The sequence below is a fragment of the Rousettus aegyptiacus genome, unplaced genomic scaffold (genome assembly GCF_014176215.1).
Source record: "Rousettus aegyptiacus isolate mRouAeg1 unplaced genomic scaffold, mRouAeg1.p scaffold_m13_p_3, whole genome shotgun sequence".
In the NCBI taxonomy this organism is placed as follows: domain Eukaryota; kingdom Metazoa; phylum Chordata; class Mammalia; order Chiroptera; family Pteropodidae; genus Rousettus; species Rousettus aegyptiacus.
In genome coordinates this window covers 22779545-22800762 of record NW_023416306.1, presented here as the reverse complement: position 1 = coordinate 22800762, position 21218 = coordinate 22779545, and the positions used below count along the sequence as shown (strand labels likewise).

At 36.4% G+C, this 21218-nt stretch overlaps 1 protein-coding gene across 8 annotated transcripts in view; it reads left to right on the top strand.

Annotated features, from left to right (window-relative positions):
- The first annotated feature begins 1475 nt into the window (after positions 1–1475).
- The window catches only part of FKTN (fukutin), a 56821-nt gene continuing 37078 nt past the window's right edge, over positions 1476–21218 (top strand). Inside the window, exons 1-4 of one of the 8 annotated variants that reach the window (XM_016156091.2) lie at positions 1476–1538; positions 4532–4623; positions 12105–12291; positions 18597–18656. In XM_016156091.2, the coding sequence (XP_016011577.2) occupies positions 12187–12291; positions 18597–18656 (165 nt within the window). In that variant the 5' untranslated portion in view covers positions 1476–1538; positions 4532–4623; positions 12105–12186. The other 7 variants (XM_016156093.2, XM_016156090.2, XM_016156092.2 and 4 more) reach the window with 7 other exon arrangements.

Genomic DNA, 21218 nt, shown 5'->3' with positions numbered 1-21218 from the left:
ATTTAGCTAATCTCTTCTCTATACATAGCATTAAATCTAGAGTTTTTATTAAATGCAAGTTCAATTTTTAGGCAAGAATCCTTCACAGGTGGTGCTGATTACTTTCTGTTACATCACATCAGAAAGTACATATCTGGTTGTCTCAAATGTAATGATCAGTGGGTTTCAGGTGGTGCCAGCCCAATACATTTATTAAAAAATTCCCCATCAAAATTTCACCTTAATTTTAGTATCCATTGATGAGTGTTGTCCTTTGTATTACTTCATCAAGAGAAACGAAATGGTGATTGTTCTATCATTCATTCTTCATTAATTATATGGAATTCTTATCATTTTGGTCACACTGAAATACACTTCATACAAGAAAGACAGGATAAATACTTGATGTTTTTGCCTTTACCAAGTTTAAGGAGAGTGAATTGGTGCCCTGGCAACCTTCAGTCATGACTAATGAGTTTCATTTTTAAGGATTCATGAATTCAAGAATTCTTACATATTTGATGTGTTTCAATCAATAGCAGTTACTCATTTTGATGCTCAAATTTTCCCATCTTAGGTCCCTAAATTAGCACCAGTGTCGGATGATCTTGTTAATGTTTGGTAACTTCCTTCGTTGAGTGTACCTACTTTTTTGATTAACTTATCAACTACTTGTTCTAAGTATACAGAACTAGTCCTAGGTAATGAGACTTCTACAGAATAAGATTGCGTGTACATGGAAATTCTCCAGAAGGAGTCATAACCCTGGGGAATTTGAAAACTTTTCATTTTATACTTTTCCAAAAACCAAAGTTTGGAAAACAAATACACACAGGGAGTATTTTCAGCTTTTACTATGGGCTGATAATAGTAATTTCTATAGCGAAAACTTAACATTACAGTGATGTTTAGTGCTTTATAGTCTCCAAAATTTATGTAGAAACTTTCATATCTGATACTTAATACTTCGGATTGCACAATTAAAAGTTAAAGAACTGGAGAAGGCAACCAGGCAACCGGGTTATCACACTCCGATGGCTGTCGTGCAGGCACTTCAACCTAATGAGCACTATTAAACGCAGCTGCTACTTCTGAGTCTACCACATCTCACCTGATGGTGCTCAAACCGAATTCCGAATCCCTCTGTATACCACACGCAGTAAAAAATTTTTCGTTGTTTATCTGAAATTCACATCTAACTAGCACCCTATATTTTATATGGCAAACTCACACGCTTTAGGAAACAGCTCAGCTGGGCGCTCTCCAATTATTGGTCCATTTTTTTAAAATCTCAGGTCGCACTTCTGTCGTTATCTAGGCAATAGATAAAAGGGCTTTAGCTAAGTGGTTAGATTTCAAAAGCTAGAAAATCGCCAAAGCTCAGTAATTTCGGGGGTAAGGAAGTGGCACGGGCCGTGGACAGGCTGAGACGCGTCAGGACCGTGGGAATGTCTCTGACACCAACCTGATCGGTAGCCACGGCTCCTGCACTTGACGGCCCCTTTTGCAGCGTTTGCTGTGAGTGCCGTAAAGCAGAGTTGTCACTGCTGTTGAGTGAGGTAAGGACTGATGCTCAGCTTGGTGGCCGGGCGTGGGCAGATGCTTTCATATAGGTATTTTCTATGGTGTGGATGCCCTCACTGGGCATCCCCCAGCATTCTGGGCACCTACCCTCTCCCCGGAGGCCAAGGCAGGCCACAGGGTGAGCGCTCTCGGGTCGGGGCACTACTCAGTGGGCAGATGTCCACTTGGGCAGTACTTCTTATGCGTCTGGGTGTGTCAGCAAGTAAAACCCTCGTCCTGGGACAGGCCTAGTTTTGGAGGGCGATCGAGACCTTTGTAGGACCCCGATCGGGGTAGCAATGTTTGAGCAGGGTCGTGAGAACCATCTCCGAATTCGCGAGAGGATCTCCGGGGCTGGGTGGGGGAGAGCGTTGCAGGTTGTGGGACCAGTGTGTGCAAAGGTATAGAAGCGTGAACCGAGCTGCCAGGTTTGGGCAGCACTGCATGTTAGGGTAATGGCTGGAGGGGTGGGTGCTGGAACGGGGATGCCAGGAATGTGGCAGGAGCTAACGTTGGGTCTTAACTGGGAAGGACCTTGATGCCCTATGAAGGAGTGTGTTCTTGCGTGGGTGGTGGGGAAATGCAACAGCTTTCTAGAAAGGGGGTAATTTAATTAGCTATCCCATTTCTCTTCTGATGCTTTCCCCTTGGGTTCAACTCTCAGTTTATTTGGAAGAGTATTTACTTAAGCACCATTCTTGTGTGCGTAATAGTAGGATGAATACTGCTAGCCATGCTGTTTCATATGGCTTTAACGTTTGCCTTTCGTTTGCATTTTCAAACGGGGAGGGTGTCGGGTGTCAGGAAAGACTGGATATGTGTAGATGTGACGTTTAGCTTTGGATAGGGATCTGGAGAACCAAGATTAGATTTTACTACCATCACCAATTTCTTAGTAACATGAAGCAAAGTCACTTCTGTCTGGGCCTCAGTTTTCTCATGTAGAAAGAGGACCTAAATGACGCCACGTTCTTTTTACTTTTGAAGATAGCAGAGTTCCAAAGTGTAAACAACCTATGAACAAATATCTAAGTGAATGATGGAGCAGGGCATTAGGAATTGGGAAAAGAGGGAAGCCCAATAGAAAAAGCTGGGATTGAATCATCAGGAACTATCTCTGTTGAGCACCATGGATAAAGATAGAGAAGTCAGGCCTAGGCATTCACATTTTAGAGTCTATTTGTGGAGGTGGATTTTGGGAGGATAGAGGATTGGGGAAGGTTGGCACTAGATATTGAAGGAACCACAAGTTGAGAGGAAGTGCATTATGATCTGAAAAGGAAGGAAAAAGGAATGAGAGAAATGTCAGCAATATACAGGACTTGATTTCTTAGATTTAGGTGATAGATTTTGAACCTGGGTTTCTAAAAAGTGAATTTAAGTGCTGTTGACACAAATGAGAATTTTGTTAGAATTCCAGCATGCAATAGTGTTTTGGGAATAAGGTGACACAAATTGTAGCTCCAATGTTGCCAATAACTAGCCTCTTGGGCTGTCTTTTAATTCTAGATCCCATTCTCTGTAAAGTGATGTTGTTGAATTAGGTGGTCTCTCTTCTCTAAAACCTATAAAACATGAGTCTGAGAATGGAGGAAGGTATTTGATGGAGAATAAAATTGGTACTTTTGAATGTTAATTTTAGGTCTAGGAGAGTTGGAAGTATAGACAGTTGGAGTTCATAGATTGGAATTTAAATAATAAGTTTTCTCTTAAGAAGTGGTAGTTAAAAATCTTGAAAGTGAATTTACTTTGAGGTATAGATTGCGAAGAGTAACTATAGGGTGTGCCCATAGATAGGAAGCTAGAGAAATGATTGAAGGAGACTTGGATTTCAGAGCTAAATGCAAGGACTCCTTTTTTTATTTTTATTTTTAAACACCTACAGCATCTGGTATTCCTAGGTGGTCTCCCATCCAAGCCAGGCCCACCCCTGCTTAGCTTCCAAAATCAGATGAGATTGGGCTCATTAAGGGTGGCATGGGCATAGACAAAGGACTGCTTTTAAAAAAGGATTACATATAGTCAGAAATTCTTCGGGCCACCATTATAATTAAAATAATTTAACAGCATTTACATTAGATATTAAGCACTCACTTGTGAGAACTGGACCAAAAACAAATAATTCAAATAGATATAATCTCTATCTTTCTAATTGTCTACTCAAAAGTGATATTTGCATATTTATTCAAAAAATACTTGTGTGTTTCAGGCACTACTGGGTGCTGGCGATGTAGTGAACAAGGCAGATGTTACTTCTATCTTCCCTGCATGTAAAGGCCTTAACATCTAGAGCAGTGGTTTTCAGATTTCAGTGTGGATATAAATTACCCGAGGGTCTTGCTAAAATGTAGATTCTGAATCAGTAGGTCTGCAGTAGGGCCTGAAAATTCTGTATTTCTGACAAGCACCAACATGATGCCAGTGTTGCTGGTCTGAGGACCATACTTTTAAGAAGCAAAGATATAGATCCTGTCTAGCAAATGTGGCAGTCATTAAGCCACTACTACCCATCATCTTTTTATTAATAATTGTCTTGTCTATGGAAAAATATGTGTTTATTATTAAAAATTGGAACAGTATGGAAAAGCATAAAGAATAATGTAAAAATCACCCCAATTCTCCCCATCTAGAGATAATCATTATTGATATTTTGGTGAACATCCATCCAGATATTATATATGTACATATATTTACACTTTCTATGTTGTACTGACTACTTGATACTCGCTAAGCCCTGGTTTTTTGATTGTATTAGCTTTATAGTTTTGTAGTAGATGTCTTCAACCAGCAATTCTTGAGGGGAAGGCTTTACTTAGTTAAAAATAACTTGGTTTAATATCATTCTGTTACTCCAAAAATGGGACAATATTAACATAATTAAAGCCTACAACATGTGTGGGCTGTAGTAAATGAGTATCTATTAATTAAGCCAGAGAATGAGAAGAATTTTGAAAATTTTTTTTAACGTCTTTTTTTTTTCTAATTATAGAATCAACTGACGTTTACATAGGATGAACAGAAAATAAAAATAAAAGCACCAACACTCCTCCCAGCACAAAGACAACCACTGTTCTTACTCTGGTGCGTATGATAACTAAGATAGCTTTTAATCGAACCCATGAAATAACTCGCGTAAATAATGTTTGGGTCAAAAGAACATTTGGATCAAAGCCTTTTTTGACTTTTTTGGTTATATCTGCTGATTTAAAATCACCATAATCTATTGTTTATACTCTGTAGTCTTGAGACAGGGAACAGGTAGCAGGTTGCCCAGCGTCTAGTATATAAGGCTTAGTAATATTTGTGGACTTAATTGAAGAATGAATGAGTGAGGTAACAGACCAAAGTGACCTGTGTAACATAAACTCTGGCTGTCCCTCTTTACCTACAGCTGCTCTTGTTCACGTCTCATCTCAAATGCTTTTGTACTCTCTGGTACACAGAATTCTTCTGGGAACACAGAGTCCAGCACATGTGTAAAGTTGCCTTTTAAATCTATGTCTGTGCTTGGATTCTGGAATATGGATACTTGGGAATATGAAAGCACAAAACTTTCTGTCTCAAGGAACTATGATTTAAGACTGACTGCAAAAAGAGTACAAATACACAGTGCTGTGGAAATGTAAAGGAAGGGGACTTTAATCAAGAGCAGAGGGAGCTAGTAGTAGACTTTCAAGATAACTTATTAATTATTGCTAGCATTTATTGTATGTCCTATGTTCTAGGTGATATTTAGTGTTTTACATCATTAATTTGTTCACTCCTCAGAGCAGCCCTGTGAGTCAAGTTTACTTTATAGATCCATTTTAAACATGAGGTCATAGAAAGATTAAGTAACCTGGCCAGGGTCATATAGGCTGCAAGTGGCAGAGCAGGATTTGAATACAGCAGTCTGTCTTCAGAGCCTGTACTGTTAACTACTCGATAGACAGTGAGTGGGGCAGAGGGTAGGGAGGGGAAGCATTGTAGATAGAAGGAATAGCATAGCCAAAGGCACCAAGATGAGACAGCACTGTATCAGTGGGTCCAACCAGGGGAATAGTACTAACTAAGCCTTAGAAGGTCTTAAAGCAGGGAAAGTGACACAAAGTGATACTGTAGAGATAATTGGACTTTGGTCCCTAAGGTGGGTGTTTCAAAGAAAGCCCGGTAGTAGAGTAATCATGTAGGAGGCTTTCTTTCTAGGCAGAGTTAATAAGGCCTTTGAGTTAGGCTAACTATACTGACAATGGAGAAGGAATGATAGCTTTTAGAGGCACCGGGAATAATATACACAATTTGTTGGCTCATTAGATGTGGAGTTAGAACCACAAAAACTATTTTGTTTTAAACATAAATAATTGAGAAAATACAGATACCATTAACAGAATAGATAAATGGTCCAGTCATGAAAGAAATCTAGTCTGAAGGTGGATGATGATTGTTTTAGGTGCTAGTGGAATGTTCAAGAGGATATATCTAATGGTCAGCTAGAATATTTATGAGTAATAATTAACCAGTAGATATGGGAAGTATACCTAATAAAATGATTAAGAGAGTGTAAAGAGAGCATCTGTTGGTGAACATCCACACGAATTTTGTGTTAAGCACAGAACAGCAGACATATTAAAAAATACCACTTCCTCACCCTTTTACTTGGCTCCCGTAATATCAGTTCCCTCCTATCTTCGCTTCCTTTCTTCTCTAGCCTTCTTTATCTAGGTTTGTGATTTCAGACACTTTCTTTCAAAAACCTCATTACTCTATAGATATCTTCAGAAAGGAGTCACAAAATGATTTTTATGAACTATCATATGGAGAGACTAATTTTTTTATATTCAAGTGTCATCATATTGAGGTAGAGGTTATATTGCAAAGGGTTAAGAAATGAATGCGTGGTAAGCAGATAAAGAAACTTCTTAAACTCTTGCAGTCTAACCTTTACTTCCAGAATACTGATGCTCTTCTGAGAAGTTAGCAATGAAAGGAAAGGAAATGAACAACATAAAGGACCAGCAGTATTTAGGGGAGATTGGATAGCCTCGATTATTACTAGGCCTTTTTTGGCTTAGAGCTGCTAAAAATATTGAGTTTTTCTTTTTTTTAATGTCAACTCTGAATACATCTTCAAGAGTAATTTATCTTTATGCTTTCCAATCTCTTACCTCATCACTCTAAACATGTCTTTGCCTAATTACATTACCCTCTTCTCTGTAGTTTAGCCTCCTGTTTTATTTAGTGATATTTGAATAATTGAATTTCAGTCTGTTTGATTCATACCACCCATGCTTCCCAATGTCCCGAAGTAAACTGGCAGTGTTGAGGGTACCAGGTTAGTGCACATCACCTTAAGAACCTACGTTAGGTATAAGGGCCTCTGATGTTAAGAGAAGTGATCCAGAAGACAGGAGTGGGGAGAAATGGAATGAAAGTCAGGCAGTTAGACAGTCTTTCAAACAGATCCTTATCCAGATGATTCTCAAAAGAATGGTAGTGGTGGTGGGATGTCTAGAGAAGACAGGTGCCAAAGTCTTCCATGCTGTTTCCATTAAAGGACAAGTGACAATGTGAAAGGGCAAATCGGAAGCTGAAAGACTATCAAATGCTGCCCTTGGCTGTACAAAGAACCTGAGATCGATCTTGTACTTCCTATCCTGTAGATTTTCTTTTACATTTCTGTGTGGATTTCTTCTACCACCAGTTTTTCCCAAACTTTTTCATGTCTTGACACATAATGAAATTGATAATAGGGGTTAAAGAAAGGATAAAAGAATGTGATTGTTCTTGGCTGGAGGTGACCATTCTTGGGCTGTAGCTACCCTAGGCCCAAAGACTGAGGGGATTGATAGCTCTGACACCCATAATCCATTAAAGGTTCAGTTGGGAAGCAGACCTACCCATTCCTTTCTTCTTCTTTGCCAAATCTCAGTTAATGCACTAGTGATGGCCTGCTTCCACATCATCTAAGAATAATTCTGTGCTGTAATAATCCATATTTATGTTAGCCTCATATTTTCATTAGAACTTGAAGATATTTGGCCTACCTAAACTCATAACTCCCCTTGGTGTCCCCATTACATCTTTTTTTTTTTTTTTCTTGAAAACATTTGCTGTCTTTTTTCCCCCCTCCTAATTTTAATTTACTATTTCTGAAATCTTCTCTTTTCCATTAGGCACGATATACTATCTTCTTTAGGAAGCTTTACTTAAGTTTAAGAAAATACATTACCTATCCTTCCCAGCATTTTATTATGATAGCAAAATTGTCACATATAAAAAAGAAATATATATACAAATAATATTTCAATTTTGGCTCTACATCATATTTCTCCATATGTTATTTTTAAATGTTTATTGTTTGGGAGTTAGAACCAAGTATGGGCTTTAAATTTTTTTAAAAATCATTTTTTTTCATATTTCATATTCTGTTTTATAAAAGTTCCTGCAGGACATAGAACTTTTCAAAATAAAAACTTTAAAAAATAGTTTCGTGCACTCTTGTGCATTGTGCTGGATATTTGAGTATACTTAGTATATGTATTAGTACTTGAAACTAATTCAGCCAGTTTTAGGCTGGTAGGGGCGATGGGTACTAATAACTATAATTCAAGATAGAAAGCAGTAAATGCTTTAGGATTAGTTGCCTCTCCTTGTGCTCCCTTGGCAACCTGTATTTACTTCTTCATAGCAACTGCACTGTTGGTATTGCCTATGTGTTTATCTCTGATAGAGTCTATCACCGACTAGTGTAGTGGTTCCTCATAGATGTTGGGTGATAAGGGATCGGGCTTGCACATTTTGGAAAAAACTTCCCGTGCTGTTCTCTAGGTACATCACACCCTCCATCATCATCACCATTCTTCTTTTGAAAACTCTTTACTCATCTCTAAAGTCTTAGAAGATAAGGAACTTGATGGCCTTTATCATTTTATCTCCATTGCTTAGCTTTTTTTTTTTTTTTTTTTTTTTTTTTTTTTTGGCACTTTTGCCTGTAATGGTAGACAGTAAATATTTATTCCCTCAAACTAGGAAAAACTAGGAGGTTAGGGCTAGGAGAGAACACTTCTGACTTGGAAGAGCATGGAAAACTTCAGAAAAGAAGAGTCAGTTGAGAGGAACTATGAAAAGAAGTATAGAACTGGTTTTATGGAAATGGATGAGAGCATATCAGACGAGAGGGAATGAACAAAAGCAAAGAGGCAGGAAAGTATGAGATGTATTCCAGGAATATTTGGGCAAAACCGTAGAGTGTATGAAGTGGGAGAAAGCCTAGAAAATTTGACTTGTGTTCAGTCAGATTGTGAAAACCGTCGAATGCTATTGTATAGAATTCAGACTTTGTTTGTAGGTGGCAGAGAACTACTGAAAATTTTAGATCCCAGTGTAACTTCATTACTCTATTAGCAACTTCATCTATGTGTCAGTGTATAGGTAGATTATGGGTAGGTAGAAAGTAGAGACTGGGACATCAGTTAAAATTAGGACATTCGATACAATTAGAATCTAAATTAGAATGACAGTGAAAAAGAAGAGGGAGCTGATGCCAGAGATATTTTAGATGTAAACTCAACAAGCCTTGGCCTCTCTTTTTTTTAAAGTGTCATATTATTCATTTTAAAGTGGTAACTACATTTGTAACGCAAAGGTAGCGCTAGGAAAAAAAGAATGTTTTCACAGGCTAATACTCCTCCTTTGCAGTTGAATTGCCTTGGTATTTATAGAAAGTAACTAATGAAGTAAAGTTAATTGGATATCATCTTGATAATAAAAAATGTAGTTAAGTGATGATAATTTTGACATTTGTTTCATATAAGAATTAATTAGATTGGACACACGTCTAAAGAGAGAACAAGATATTAATTTGGACTTTATGTTTCTGTAGTGGTTTGTATAGATAGGCCTTTTATGCATTCCCATTTATCAATCCAGACGTAGAACAGGCTGAGCTGTAGCACAATCTGAATGTCAATTTAGATTTCATTAGGAATCAGTATACGTTGATGCACTATTCAATACAAGAAACTGAGCTGAAATCTTGAAAATGAAGAATATTCTTGTTACCTTGTGAGCTGCCCTTTTCAGAGTATTTAATTATTTTATTTTAGTAGATCTTAGCTGACAATGAAATCTAATACCATCATCAATGTTATTTTATGTTGCTAGTTTTCATTTTAAGGAGATAGAAAATGATCATGCTTTACTCGGTTATCTTTGCTAAATACACATTATACATCAAGTGGATTGTTTACATCACTGTTGATATAATTTTTTTTAAGTAGTTTGTGGACTTTATAATTGCTTTATATAGGCTTCAGCTCTGGAAGTTCACTTGGATTGGTTTAAAATCCCACAGCAAGACTGCTGATTTCATATGGCAGAGTAAAAACATTTGTGCCCTCTTCTGCCTGAAGTTACCCTGAAACAGCAAGGAGGATAAGAGAGAGAGTTGTAATCACATCTTCAATGAGACTAGAAGTCCTGTAACCTCAAATCAAAATATTTGAGAAATGGTTGTCATATATAAGCAGGAAGACATTAAAAGAGGATGCTGATAGAGTCTCAGACACAGCCTGCAGAACAAGGAGAGATAGATCTCCTGTTTATGGTGGGATCAGGATGCATAGGAAGGCCGTGGGAGCTACCTTGGATTGTTTGGCAACATGAACTAGCAAGAAAGCAAGAGCAAATGAGAAACCACACAGATATACCATCTTTGTAGGAAGCATTCCCTTGGTGAGGCAAGAAGCAATGGTCCAGAATCCAGCCCTGTTTCTTCCTTCCACAATCTTCTTGCAAATAACTGATCTGGGGAGAGCTCACATCATTCAAATATAAATAATAATAAAAGAAATAAGCACAGTATAAAAAATGCTACAAGAAGAAAGAAGAATCTAAACAGGGAAAAATGAGTGGCAAAGAATCCATGAGAAAACTATTAGTCTAACAAATTTAGTGAAACAGTCACTTTTAAAAATAAGAGACAAAGTTCATTGATCCAAGAGGTAGGCAGAAGGAGTAAGGGAACAGTCAGTATATGGTGAATTATAATCGCAAAGCTGAAGAAAGAAAAGAAAGAAAAATAAAATCAGAGAAATAGAAGGCCACACTGAAAGCAAAAAGGAGAGTTAACATTGTTGAAAACTCAGGAAAGGACATGATAACAGGCTTTTGAAAGGTGGACAAAGTGAAGGGAGAATGAAGGTATTGAAACAAGTGCTTAATTGTAGTTCTGGAAATAGAGTTTAACATTAGAACAGAAAAATATTCAAACATATAATGTAAGAAAACTTTGCACAAACAAAAGAAATCTAAATTCTACAAATTGATAGGGCACACAATAAGGAAAAACTAATATACAGTCATCAACATAATTACATACTAGTTTTTTAAAAATTGGATTTCAAAGGTAAGGAATGTGTTCTTTGCTCATTCCATTAAAGTGATCAACTTACCTATAGGAGAGTGTGGGGCGGGGCGGGGAGGGGATGGAGAATCATATTATCAAGGGAATATTTAGCATTACAGAAGAGTGGCACTAAACCTGTAAGTCATCAAGGGTAAGAAATTGTGACCTCAAAGCCAAATATCAATTGACAACCATTTTTGAACAATGCAAGAACTCAAAGTACATAGTACACAGAAGTTCTTTTTGATAAACTATGAGAAGATGAATATCAGCCATCTACTAGATGAATAGAGATGATACGGCAAAAGGATTGGCAGGAAACAGTAGGAATAAGACCAAAATAACTGTGAGATATGTAGTTAGAGAACACAAAAGACTAAAACAAGGTAGAAAGAAATAATAAAAAGGGTTGAAAGAGAAGGCAGGAGGTAGTATAAATTTGCTGTTTTAATTTTAGCTGGAAAACAAAAGACAAAGTTTAGACATCAAGTAATACAGGTATTAGTATATTTAAAGGAGTAAAGATAAATACAACTAAATGTAATATGTTTAACCAAAATCAAACAGTGGAGAGGAGGTTAGAAGAAGTAGAACTATGTTAAATTTCTTGTCCTAAAGAAATAATCAGATGAGACTAAAGGTGAAAGAACAAAAATTTTTGTAATGCTTTCTTTACACTAGCAAAAAAAACTGAGAACACACACGGGTCTTTATAAAAACTGACCACCTCCTAAATCACAAAAACAACAAAGAGCTATCATACAGAGATGGTTTCTTGACCAAAAGCTTTCTCGATTTCTTCTCTGGAAGTAGTTCGTAGTATGGTCTACGGCATCGACATCACCTGGAAACTGGTCAGAAATGGAAGTTCAGAGGCTCCACACCAGATCTACTGAATCAGAAGCTCTGGGGGAGAAGCCCCCCAGTCTTTTGGTCAGTTTTTATAATTATCCAATTCATGGCTTTTGTTAGTTGCAGCCATAAAGAATGCCATGATAAACATTTTTGTTCTTTCATGTTTGATTTCATATCTGATTTTTCTTTAGGATAGGAAATTACCAAATGGAAGAACATTCTGTAGAACGTTAGATAACTTTTTTCTTTTGTTGCTGTTTATTAGAAGTGAAAAATTAAAAATAAGGTTTTTGTTTCTTTAGAAATACCTTTTTGTTCACAGAAAACAGGATTATCTTCTTATCCAAAAAGATGACACCAACTGGGTTACTTTCAAAAGACAACCAAGTGAGCACCGCAGACTAATGAGTAGAATCAATAAGAACGTGATTTTGGCACTTTTAACTTTGACAAGTTCTGCGTTTCTGCTGTTTCAGTTGTACTACTACAAGCACTATTTATCAGCAAAGGTAACTTTTTTCTCTTTTCTCATCATTAGGCCTCATTTTAGCTATATATTTTCCTAACATACTTTCCTTTTGCAATACATAAAATTAACCACAATTTTTCAGATCCTTGCATATTTCTTACCGAGATTCTCATCTTTGTGGAGTGTGGCAAGCAATTAAAAATTGCAGTTAAATGTTATATTGTGATAACATGCTAGAAGTCAGAAGTGCCAAGTTTCAGTGATGTTGAATCTATTGAAATTTTCTGATAGTTATATAAAAATTATTTTTCTAAACAGATTATCCTTCATTAGAAAGAATTCAATGATAAATACATAGACTATTAGGTAAATAGACTATCAAAGAACCCAATGATAGACTATCAAATTAGTTAATTTTAGTACAATGTATTTTTTAATATTGTACCTACCAGGGAATTGTTATGGTATAACTTACCTTTGTTATAATCTGTAGGCATATAGATACAGAGATAATGGATTGGAAACTAATAGCTACTGAAGGTCACACAGAATATACTTCTGTAGTCCAAATAAAAAATACAAAGTTGAGAAGGTTTTGCCAAATTATGAAAAATTACCAAATACTCCCACTGGAGTTAATTATAATGACTTCCATTATTAAGCACTAAGCTAGATCCTCTCCATGCTTGATTTAACCCTAAAAACAACCCTGGGAAAAACATACGGTTTTTGTTTTTACTTTTTTGTTTTCATCTGATAGTTAGAATTTTCTAAAGAAATAGTTCTTTCCTCTCTCTCCCACTAAGGGGAGGCTACTTCACTGCCTACTCGAGCTTAACGATGAGACTTGAATCTGGCTGGTGGAATGTTATAGATATATGTAGATATTTCAAATGGGCTGTCATGATTTGAGTTGCCCTTTGTGCTTACCTGACCTTCCAGGAGAAAAATGTGCCCTAGGCAGGTGCTGTTCCTTCAGGCTGGGCCCTGAATAAGATGTATGAAGCAGATGAAAGCATAGCTGCCCAGCTGACTCACAGATCTGTGAGGGGGAAAATAATGACTTACACGTCTTTATGATCGGGGTAGGTTTATTGTACAGCATTGTTACATGGGGTTGCTAGACCTCATTTTACAGACAGGAAAATCAAAACAGAGATGGTAGATAACAACCTAAATCACCCAGTTTCTAACATGCAGGGAGGACTGTTGAACCTAGCTCCATTCTTCTCAGGCTACATTATTTTTAAAATAATTGGCAAGTACTGAGGCTACCAGATATCTTGGCTGTTTATCTATGAATGTCTCAGGGTGAAATCAACCTTTCCTGATTATTTTCTTAGTATAAAGTCTTAGAGTATAATTTCTGCACATTTTAGATTTTGTTACATATTGCAAAGTCACCTTTCATAAGGATAAGTAGTGTACTGGATTTCCTATACCCTTTCCAAATATGGGAATAATAGCAATAATAATAGTGATGGCATCTGTATCAATTAGAGGTGCTTTTGGCTGACTAATAGTAGCTTAAACTAATAGATGGTTTTTTGTCTCTGATACCTTTAGGTCCAGAGCTTCTAAATTCTCTTGACATTTTCCTTGTCGAGGCTAGAAGAAATAGTGCATTCTACCAAGCTTCTACTTTTGTGACATTAGCCTACAGATTCCCAGCTATAAGAGAATCTGAGAAAGCAAGGTTTTACTACTCTACTGGCGTTGTTATTTAGCTTTTCCAGCCTCCGTGAGATTGCAAAGGAGAAGGGGTTTCGGATTTCTTGAGTTTGGGCCCTATATAGTCTTTCTTTGAATTCTCATTCGGTTATTTGTCTTTCAGCCAGTCACTTAACTTCTTTGAGCCTCAATTTCTTTAAATGACCCTAAGAGAAACTTTGCCAGTTGAGATAATATAGGTAATGCATTTAACTTGGTGTGTGATACATGTAGATGCTCAGAAGTTGGTAGCTATTAATAGCTTACATTTTCTAGCACTTTTAAGGTTTACACTGGCATTTGAGAAATGAAATCGTATTCACTTTAGTGTCTTTATGAACCTATATTTTTTACTTTTTCATAAATGAGTTTAACCCAGATATGTTAAAGTTCTTGCTCAAGATGGCCAAGTGCAGGTCCTATAACTTGTGTCTTCACTCATAGAGCTACTGCAATGGGTAAATACAAGTATGCTCAAAAAAAACTTCTCTGAGATAGATGAGAAGAAATGAGAGTGCTTTAAAGACTGTTGAATCACAACAGAAGATCATAAAATATTGATGCCTTAGTGGAGTGAAGATAACGTCAGTGAACTGTGTTTGTGTAAAGCACTGAGTGAACCAACTATAATGATGTTCTTGACGTAGCCCCAAAGGCACACCGGTGCCAGCAGTAATGAGCTGTTCTCAGTACTGAAGAGACCACTTACAGGGTTCTGTGCTAGGATATCTTACTTTGCATTCTATTTGGTAATCTGTTTGTGTTTTTAGTTAAAAAGCAGGGAAAGGGAATTGAAGGGAGAGTTTGGATTTCAAATTTACAGTAGTCATTCACAGTGAACAATTTCGTATGTCATTATTAGACATAGAAGTAAATCTTTTAGCCACTTAGATAATGTACAGCAAAGATTTTTGAAATATTTTGAATTGGTTAGGTACTCTTTAAAATTATGCAAAAACATGACTTTCCTTTGATATTCTTAGACTATTGGCTAGTTCCATTTTGCTCTGAAGGATATTACACAGGTCATTGCCGGAGAAGAATACTATATATGATAGTCTGATCTAGTATTTAAACTGATAGATGCTGTTGTCCCTCTCTTCCCATCCCACCCTTCCGTGTCCCCCAACTCCTGGCATTATCCAGGAGAAATAAATATTTTTTCATTAGTATTGAAGGATTTTTAAAAATTCTTTCATTTATTCTCAGACTGCAGACTGTATAGATTTTCTGGCCAAGTAGTTTTGATTATTAATAAACATAGCTTTCCCACTATTTCACATTTCTGTTATGAGTCCTATCCACTACTAACTTCTATGTCTGGGGAGTAAATGTGTTTCTCCTGGAAGGACGGGCACCGAGATACAGAGGGGGAAGGCTGCCTGGAGGGTGCATTCACCGTGGTCAGTGCTTCTGAGCCTCAGGTTTGCACATTTATAAACAGTGGAAAAAGATCAGTTATTAAAGACTTCATTTCTTAAAAAATATTACTGTTTGATTCTATGTAGGAATAATTAATGATCATGCCGAATTAAGAATTTGTCTTTTTTGGTTTCTGTCAGAAACTGATTCTTGGATACTGTTTTTCAAAAAAGACAGAATTTTTCCTTAAATCATCACCCGGTTCCCAAATGCATTTTCTTTCATGGCTTATCTTAATTTGACTCATTTATCAGTAAAGTTCATTAGCCATTAGATTTTTTCTGCCAGTCCTTTTCAGTATCTGCTTCCATCTCTCCTTTTATTTGTTTATTTCACTTAAATTTTCACTGTAAATATCCCATAGACAGTGCTTCAGAACATCTTTAGGCTTTTTTTAAACCTCTTGACTTTAACCATATGACATTTCTTATAGAACATTCAAGTATTTATTGAGGGCTTAATGTGTGCCAAGCACAATACTAGGCTATGAGACAGAATGATGAAATCAAGTGTAATCCTTGCTGTCTAAGAACTAATACATTGGGGAAGTTTAGGGTTAAAGGGGAGAGAGGTAAGAAACCTATAGACATATAAACAAATGACAACTGACACAGGTTACTTCTTCAAAACACATTTCATAAAACCCTGTTCTGTCTACTTCCCTGCTTAAAGCTTAAGAACTCTTCTTTCCTTTAATCAGTAGCCTTTGTAATCCTCTACACAGCTGATTTTAAGTAGAGATCTAATCTAGTTATTTTCTGCATGGCATACCTATGGAGTAAGATTCAGACTTCTTAGTATGGTGTGGTAGGGAGCCTCTGTTTGCCCCTGCAGATCTTCTCCTCACTATACTGTGTGCCTTGGGAGGGTGACCTCTCTGGACTGCATTAGCTGAGCTCCCTCCCTTGCCTGTTTTCTTTTCTTTTCTTTTCATTTCATTTCTTTTTTTTTTAATTAATAAAATTATATAAGTTCAAGGACACAATTCTATAATACATCATCTGTATATTGCATTGTGCGTTCACGTCCCAAAGTCAAATTTCTTTCCCTTTATTTTCCATTTGAGTTCAGCCAGTGGAAAACATCAGTTGGAGATTGGAGACCGGCGAAAAGCGAGGTCAGCTTATTTATTCTCTTGGTGCTCTATTTGTAGGGTCGTTAGTTAATAGTGACTGCATTACTTTTGTTTTTTGTTTTTCGGTACATGTAAAGTTTGAGATGTCTATTTGACATCCAAATAGAGACAGTTGGATGTATAAGTGTAGAGGTCAAAGGACTGGCATGTTCGGAAATATAAATTGGGATTTGGAAGAAGATAAATAGTATTTAAAACAGTAGGTGTAGAAGAGTTGCTGTAGAAGTAGAAGGAAGTGAACATAGAGTGAACAAAAAGTCCCATGGCTTGAATTTTGGGAGCCTCTAATGGGTCAAGGAGGTGAGAAGAACTAGGAAATGAGACTAAGAAGGAGTAGCCAGAGAGAAATAGCAGGAAAACCAGAAGTGTGGGGATCCAGAGAGCCAAGCGAATGAAGTGTTTAAGTGAGGCAGAAGCAATCCACAGTTCTTTATAGATTAGATAAGACAAGGACAATAAATTGTGGCTCAAGTGAGTTCATGGAAGGAGACGAGTTAGAGGCAGTGAAAGCAGACAACCCATCAGGAGTTTTGCTGTAAAGGGGAACAGAAAATTATTTGTTGGGAGAAGAGGAGTTAAGAGGCGGTTGGTTTTTTTGTTTATTTTTGTTATTTGTTTTAAGAAAGCAGAGATAATATCCTGTTTTTACACTGATGGGAATTAACACTGATGCCTCTTTTTTCTCAAATATCCCTCAGTATTAAAATGTTAGATTGTCAGGTGGCTCCATAGTGTAGTGGTTAGCACATCTGCTTTACATGCAGAAGGTCCTGGGTTCACTCCCCAGGTGGAGCCATGGACCATACCATACCCTGGGAGCGCCAGGCCCCCCGAGTGCGCTGGGGGCACCAGGCCCTGGTTGCACACTGCGATCTTGTAGGGTGAGATTTCCCCGCCTTCAGAGATCCAGTTCTTAAGGGGAAAGGGCAACATCCATAGGTCAGGGGAAGAAGTGTGTGTGGTGGGGAGAATTAAAGAGGGGAAAAACCATAAATTGAAAAAAAAATAAAAATTAGGAATGTAAATAACTTGAGCTCAGAGAAAATAGGAAACAAAAAAATATATTAATAAAATAAAATGTTAGATTGTCTAAGTTGCTGATATTATGAGAAAGACTCTACCTTCATTACTCAGTATATCCTTTCTTTCATCCCTCCATTCCTCCAATTAACAAACCCTTATTAAGCATTAACTAATTACTATACACCATGCAAGGCACTGGCAATATAAAGATGAATTGGATTTTGTTCCCTGCCTTTGAGTTTATGTTTGAGGTAGGATGAGTCTCCTTTTTAGAAACTTGGAGCACATTTCATTTTTAGGGTGAGACTACTCTATTCTTCAACATCCTCCTATCTATACCTTATAAAGAACATTCAAGGCATACGAAACTTCTGTGGTTCTTCTTTGAGCTTGTCCCTAGGCCATCAGACATTCTTCTGTTATTTTCAAAGTATTTTGGGGCTTATCAGTTGAAAACTGATTCTCTAGGCCTGAATATTTAAAAAAATATTTTAAACTCAACATTTGGAATTATGTATGTTAGGAAAAGTGTGGGCACTGAAACTGTCTGTAAAACAAATAATGCCTACTTTGCAGAATTATTATGTGGGGTAGATGAGAATACGGAATTCAAATGTGGAAATGTCAAACACAGTACACCTAGAAGCTGCTTAATAAATGTTATACTTTCTTATCACTTCGCCAAGGTGTACTAACACTAACTCAGTGTGTGGAGATAAGCTGAAATTAAGGATATGGAGTTAAATGGATAAATCCCAAATCCAAAGAGATAACAAAGGGTTTACTATTCATCAATGGAAATTAATTAGTTTAGAGATGTTGGACATATACACCTTACTGTTTAATAATAATTTATTACAATCTGTCAGTATTTTCCATCATGGGTAGTTGTATACAATAATTATAGAATTCTTAATTCATGACTATATGAAAATGGTGAATGCTTTTTAATGGTTATGAACCAGTTGTATAGTTTGAATCTCACGCTTACCCTACATGTAATGTTGCATGCTGGGCTTTGGATTTACTAAAATGTTCTTTTGTTATCTTCCTAGAATGGAGCTGGTTTATCAAAATCCAAAGGAAGCCGAATTGGATTTGATAGCATACAATGGGTATGTACAATAAGCAAGAAATTCCTCAGTTACAATGTCCATGTAGTTCATTCGTTTATATACTCAGTAGGTATTTGTTGAATGATGACAATGATAATCGCTACCTTGGTGAGGAGTAGGGGTAGGTGGTCAAGGAGAAGGGGCAGACCCTGTGCCAAGTGCTTTACATGCAATGTCTCACTTAGTCCTTATGGAAACTCTGACAAGTCAGTACACACTGTTATCCTTAGTTCACGGAGATTCAGTTAGTGTGCTAAGCGACTGAGTCCTGATTCTGTTTGCCTCTAGAACCCTCATTCACTGAGCTATGGTGCTTCCCCGTGTGAATAAATATGTGAATAAGGAATGAACTACAAAATAATGATTAGGAACCAAAATCTATTCAACATGTTTCCTTTATAAGATAAGGAAAACTAGCAATATATACAATATATCCCCCTTTTAGTTTACAAATTTCAGAGCCTGCACATTTATAAAATATATTTTCTTACCTTTTTTCTAACTAAACTTAGAATGAAAAACTAGATTACTAATAAAAAATTACATTATCCTGTTAGTATACATTCCGGATATGACTAGATATTTCTTGTAGATGTACTTCAGTCTTTGGCTTCTCTTAACCAGGGACACCAAACGCTTTAGTTTAGAAGTGCGCTTTCACATGACCAAGCAGCAATAAAGTACTAGTAATAGTTTTAGGTCACTGTTGACACCAGTTGGGTTTGAACCACTATTGAAAAGGTAAAGTCTAGAACATCCTGTTATCAGGCTCATTATCTATCAAGTCTAGAAATATCGATGTGAACTTTTAATTTATTAAAAATAGCAGGTGTTTTGCTCTGTGAACTTGAGATAGTCTGAAGGGAAAGAGAAGTATGGTACACTTGGGGTTCATAATCCCCAGTCACAATTATAAAGACTGAAGCAGATGAAATAAGGGGGCATTTCGAGCATTCTATCTAGCTCTGCTCTACTTCCATCCAACTTTTAAGCAAAACACATACATAATACTTGGATCAGATTTATTGTCCTATGAGTGAAATAATTTGTTGAGATTTGAAATTCAGTATTTAACAACTGTGAAATATATCCATCCAAAGGTAATGGGGGTGCTCTCTCATACATTTTAACATTCTAAAATGTGATGACACAGTAACAAACTTTTCAAGTTTGCCGTTTATTAAGAGTCTTCATATGTGCATTGAAAGACCATGTTAAGAAAAAGTTTTAAAGCTTTAATAGCTTCAGTGTGACAGAAGACTTTACTTTGGCTCAACCAACAGCATTCCCAAAACCTGTACTATATAAAGCAGTCAGCAAGGATGCAGATTCACTGATATATTTTAAAAATGGAGTTTGTTTCTTATTTATGGCTTAACATTAACAAAAAGTAGAGCAGCCCCATCTTTTTCTTGCAGAGAATGACCATTGAGGTGGAATAAAATAATTGATTTTTTAAAAAGGGTTTACTTTTAAAGTAAATGATCAAAAAAGTTAGAGTGGCTTACTATATTCAGTGAGTTCTCTTTGTTAATTACATTGCACTCTTTATAATAGTTGCAAAACCACAGTGAAGAGAGAAGTACTGAAATACTTTGTTCTAATATTTTATAAGCAATGAAAGGTAAAATCTGATCAACAGTTGTGTACTGAAGCCTGACGGAATGAATTATTAAACACATTACTTAAGAGCACTTAGAAAAGATAATTATTAGGAACTAGCGTTTCACTAAGAACAAGTCCCACCAAGCCCTTCGAGGTTCTGATAAAATTGTAATACACTGGCCGATGAATAGGCTATTATAATGTCAGTGTATCCCATTTTCAACAAGACATTTTTCTTTCTTGTAAACAAAATGAATTACTGAAGGCCAGATGAAAATAGCCATCTTGATTTAGAATTAATTGAATTTAGAGTCTATTGGACATCTCTTTCCAAGAAGCATTGATGATTGCGTTTATAACAGCCTGGAAGGCATATTTACAAGGTGAGTTATAGAATTTCTCCTTGACCCTGACTTAATCTATATTTATAGTAATAATCATAATGAAGCCATCAGTGTGTTTATCACGTTTGTACTTAACACCAAGCGAAAGAGATTCATTCAACAAACATTAAGTACCTTATTTGTACTAGTGTCTGTCATCTAATCATCTTTCTTTTAAAACCATTTCTTCTCTTTATTCTCCTAGTGTAAAGCATAGAAAGCAATAATATAAAAAGAAAAAATTGATTAGACTATCAAAATTTAAAGTTTCTGTTCATCAAAAAACACCATTATGAAAATAAATAGATGTGCCACAGGCTAGAAAATATTTGCAAAACATGTATCTGACAAAAGACTGATATCATGATAAAGAACTTCAACAACTCCACAATAGATTTTGTGCATACTTTTTATCAAATAGAGGAGGTATCCTATTCCTGGTTTGCTGAGAGTTTTTAATCATAAATAGGTACTAAATTTTATCAAATACTTTTTTTGTGTTGAAATTATCATAGATTTTCCCTCTTTATTCTGTTTATATGATGAATTTCATTGATTGATTTTCAAATGCAGT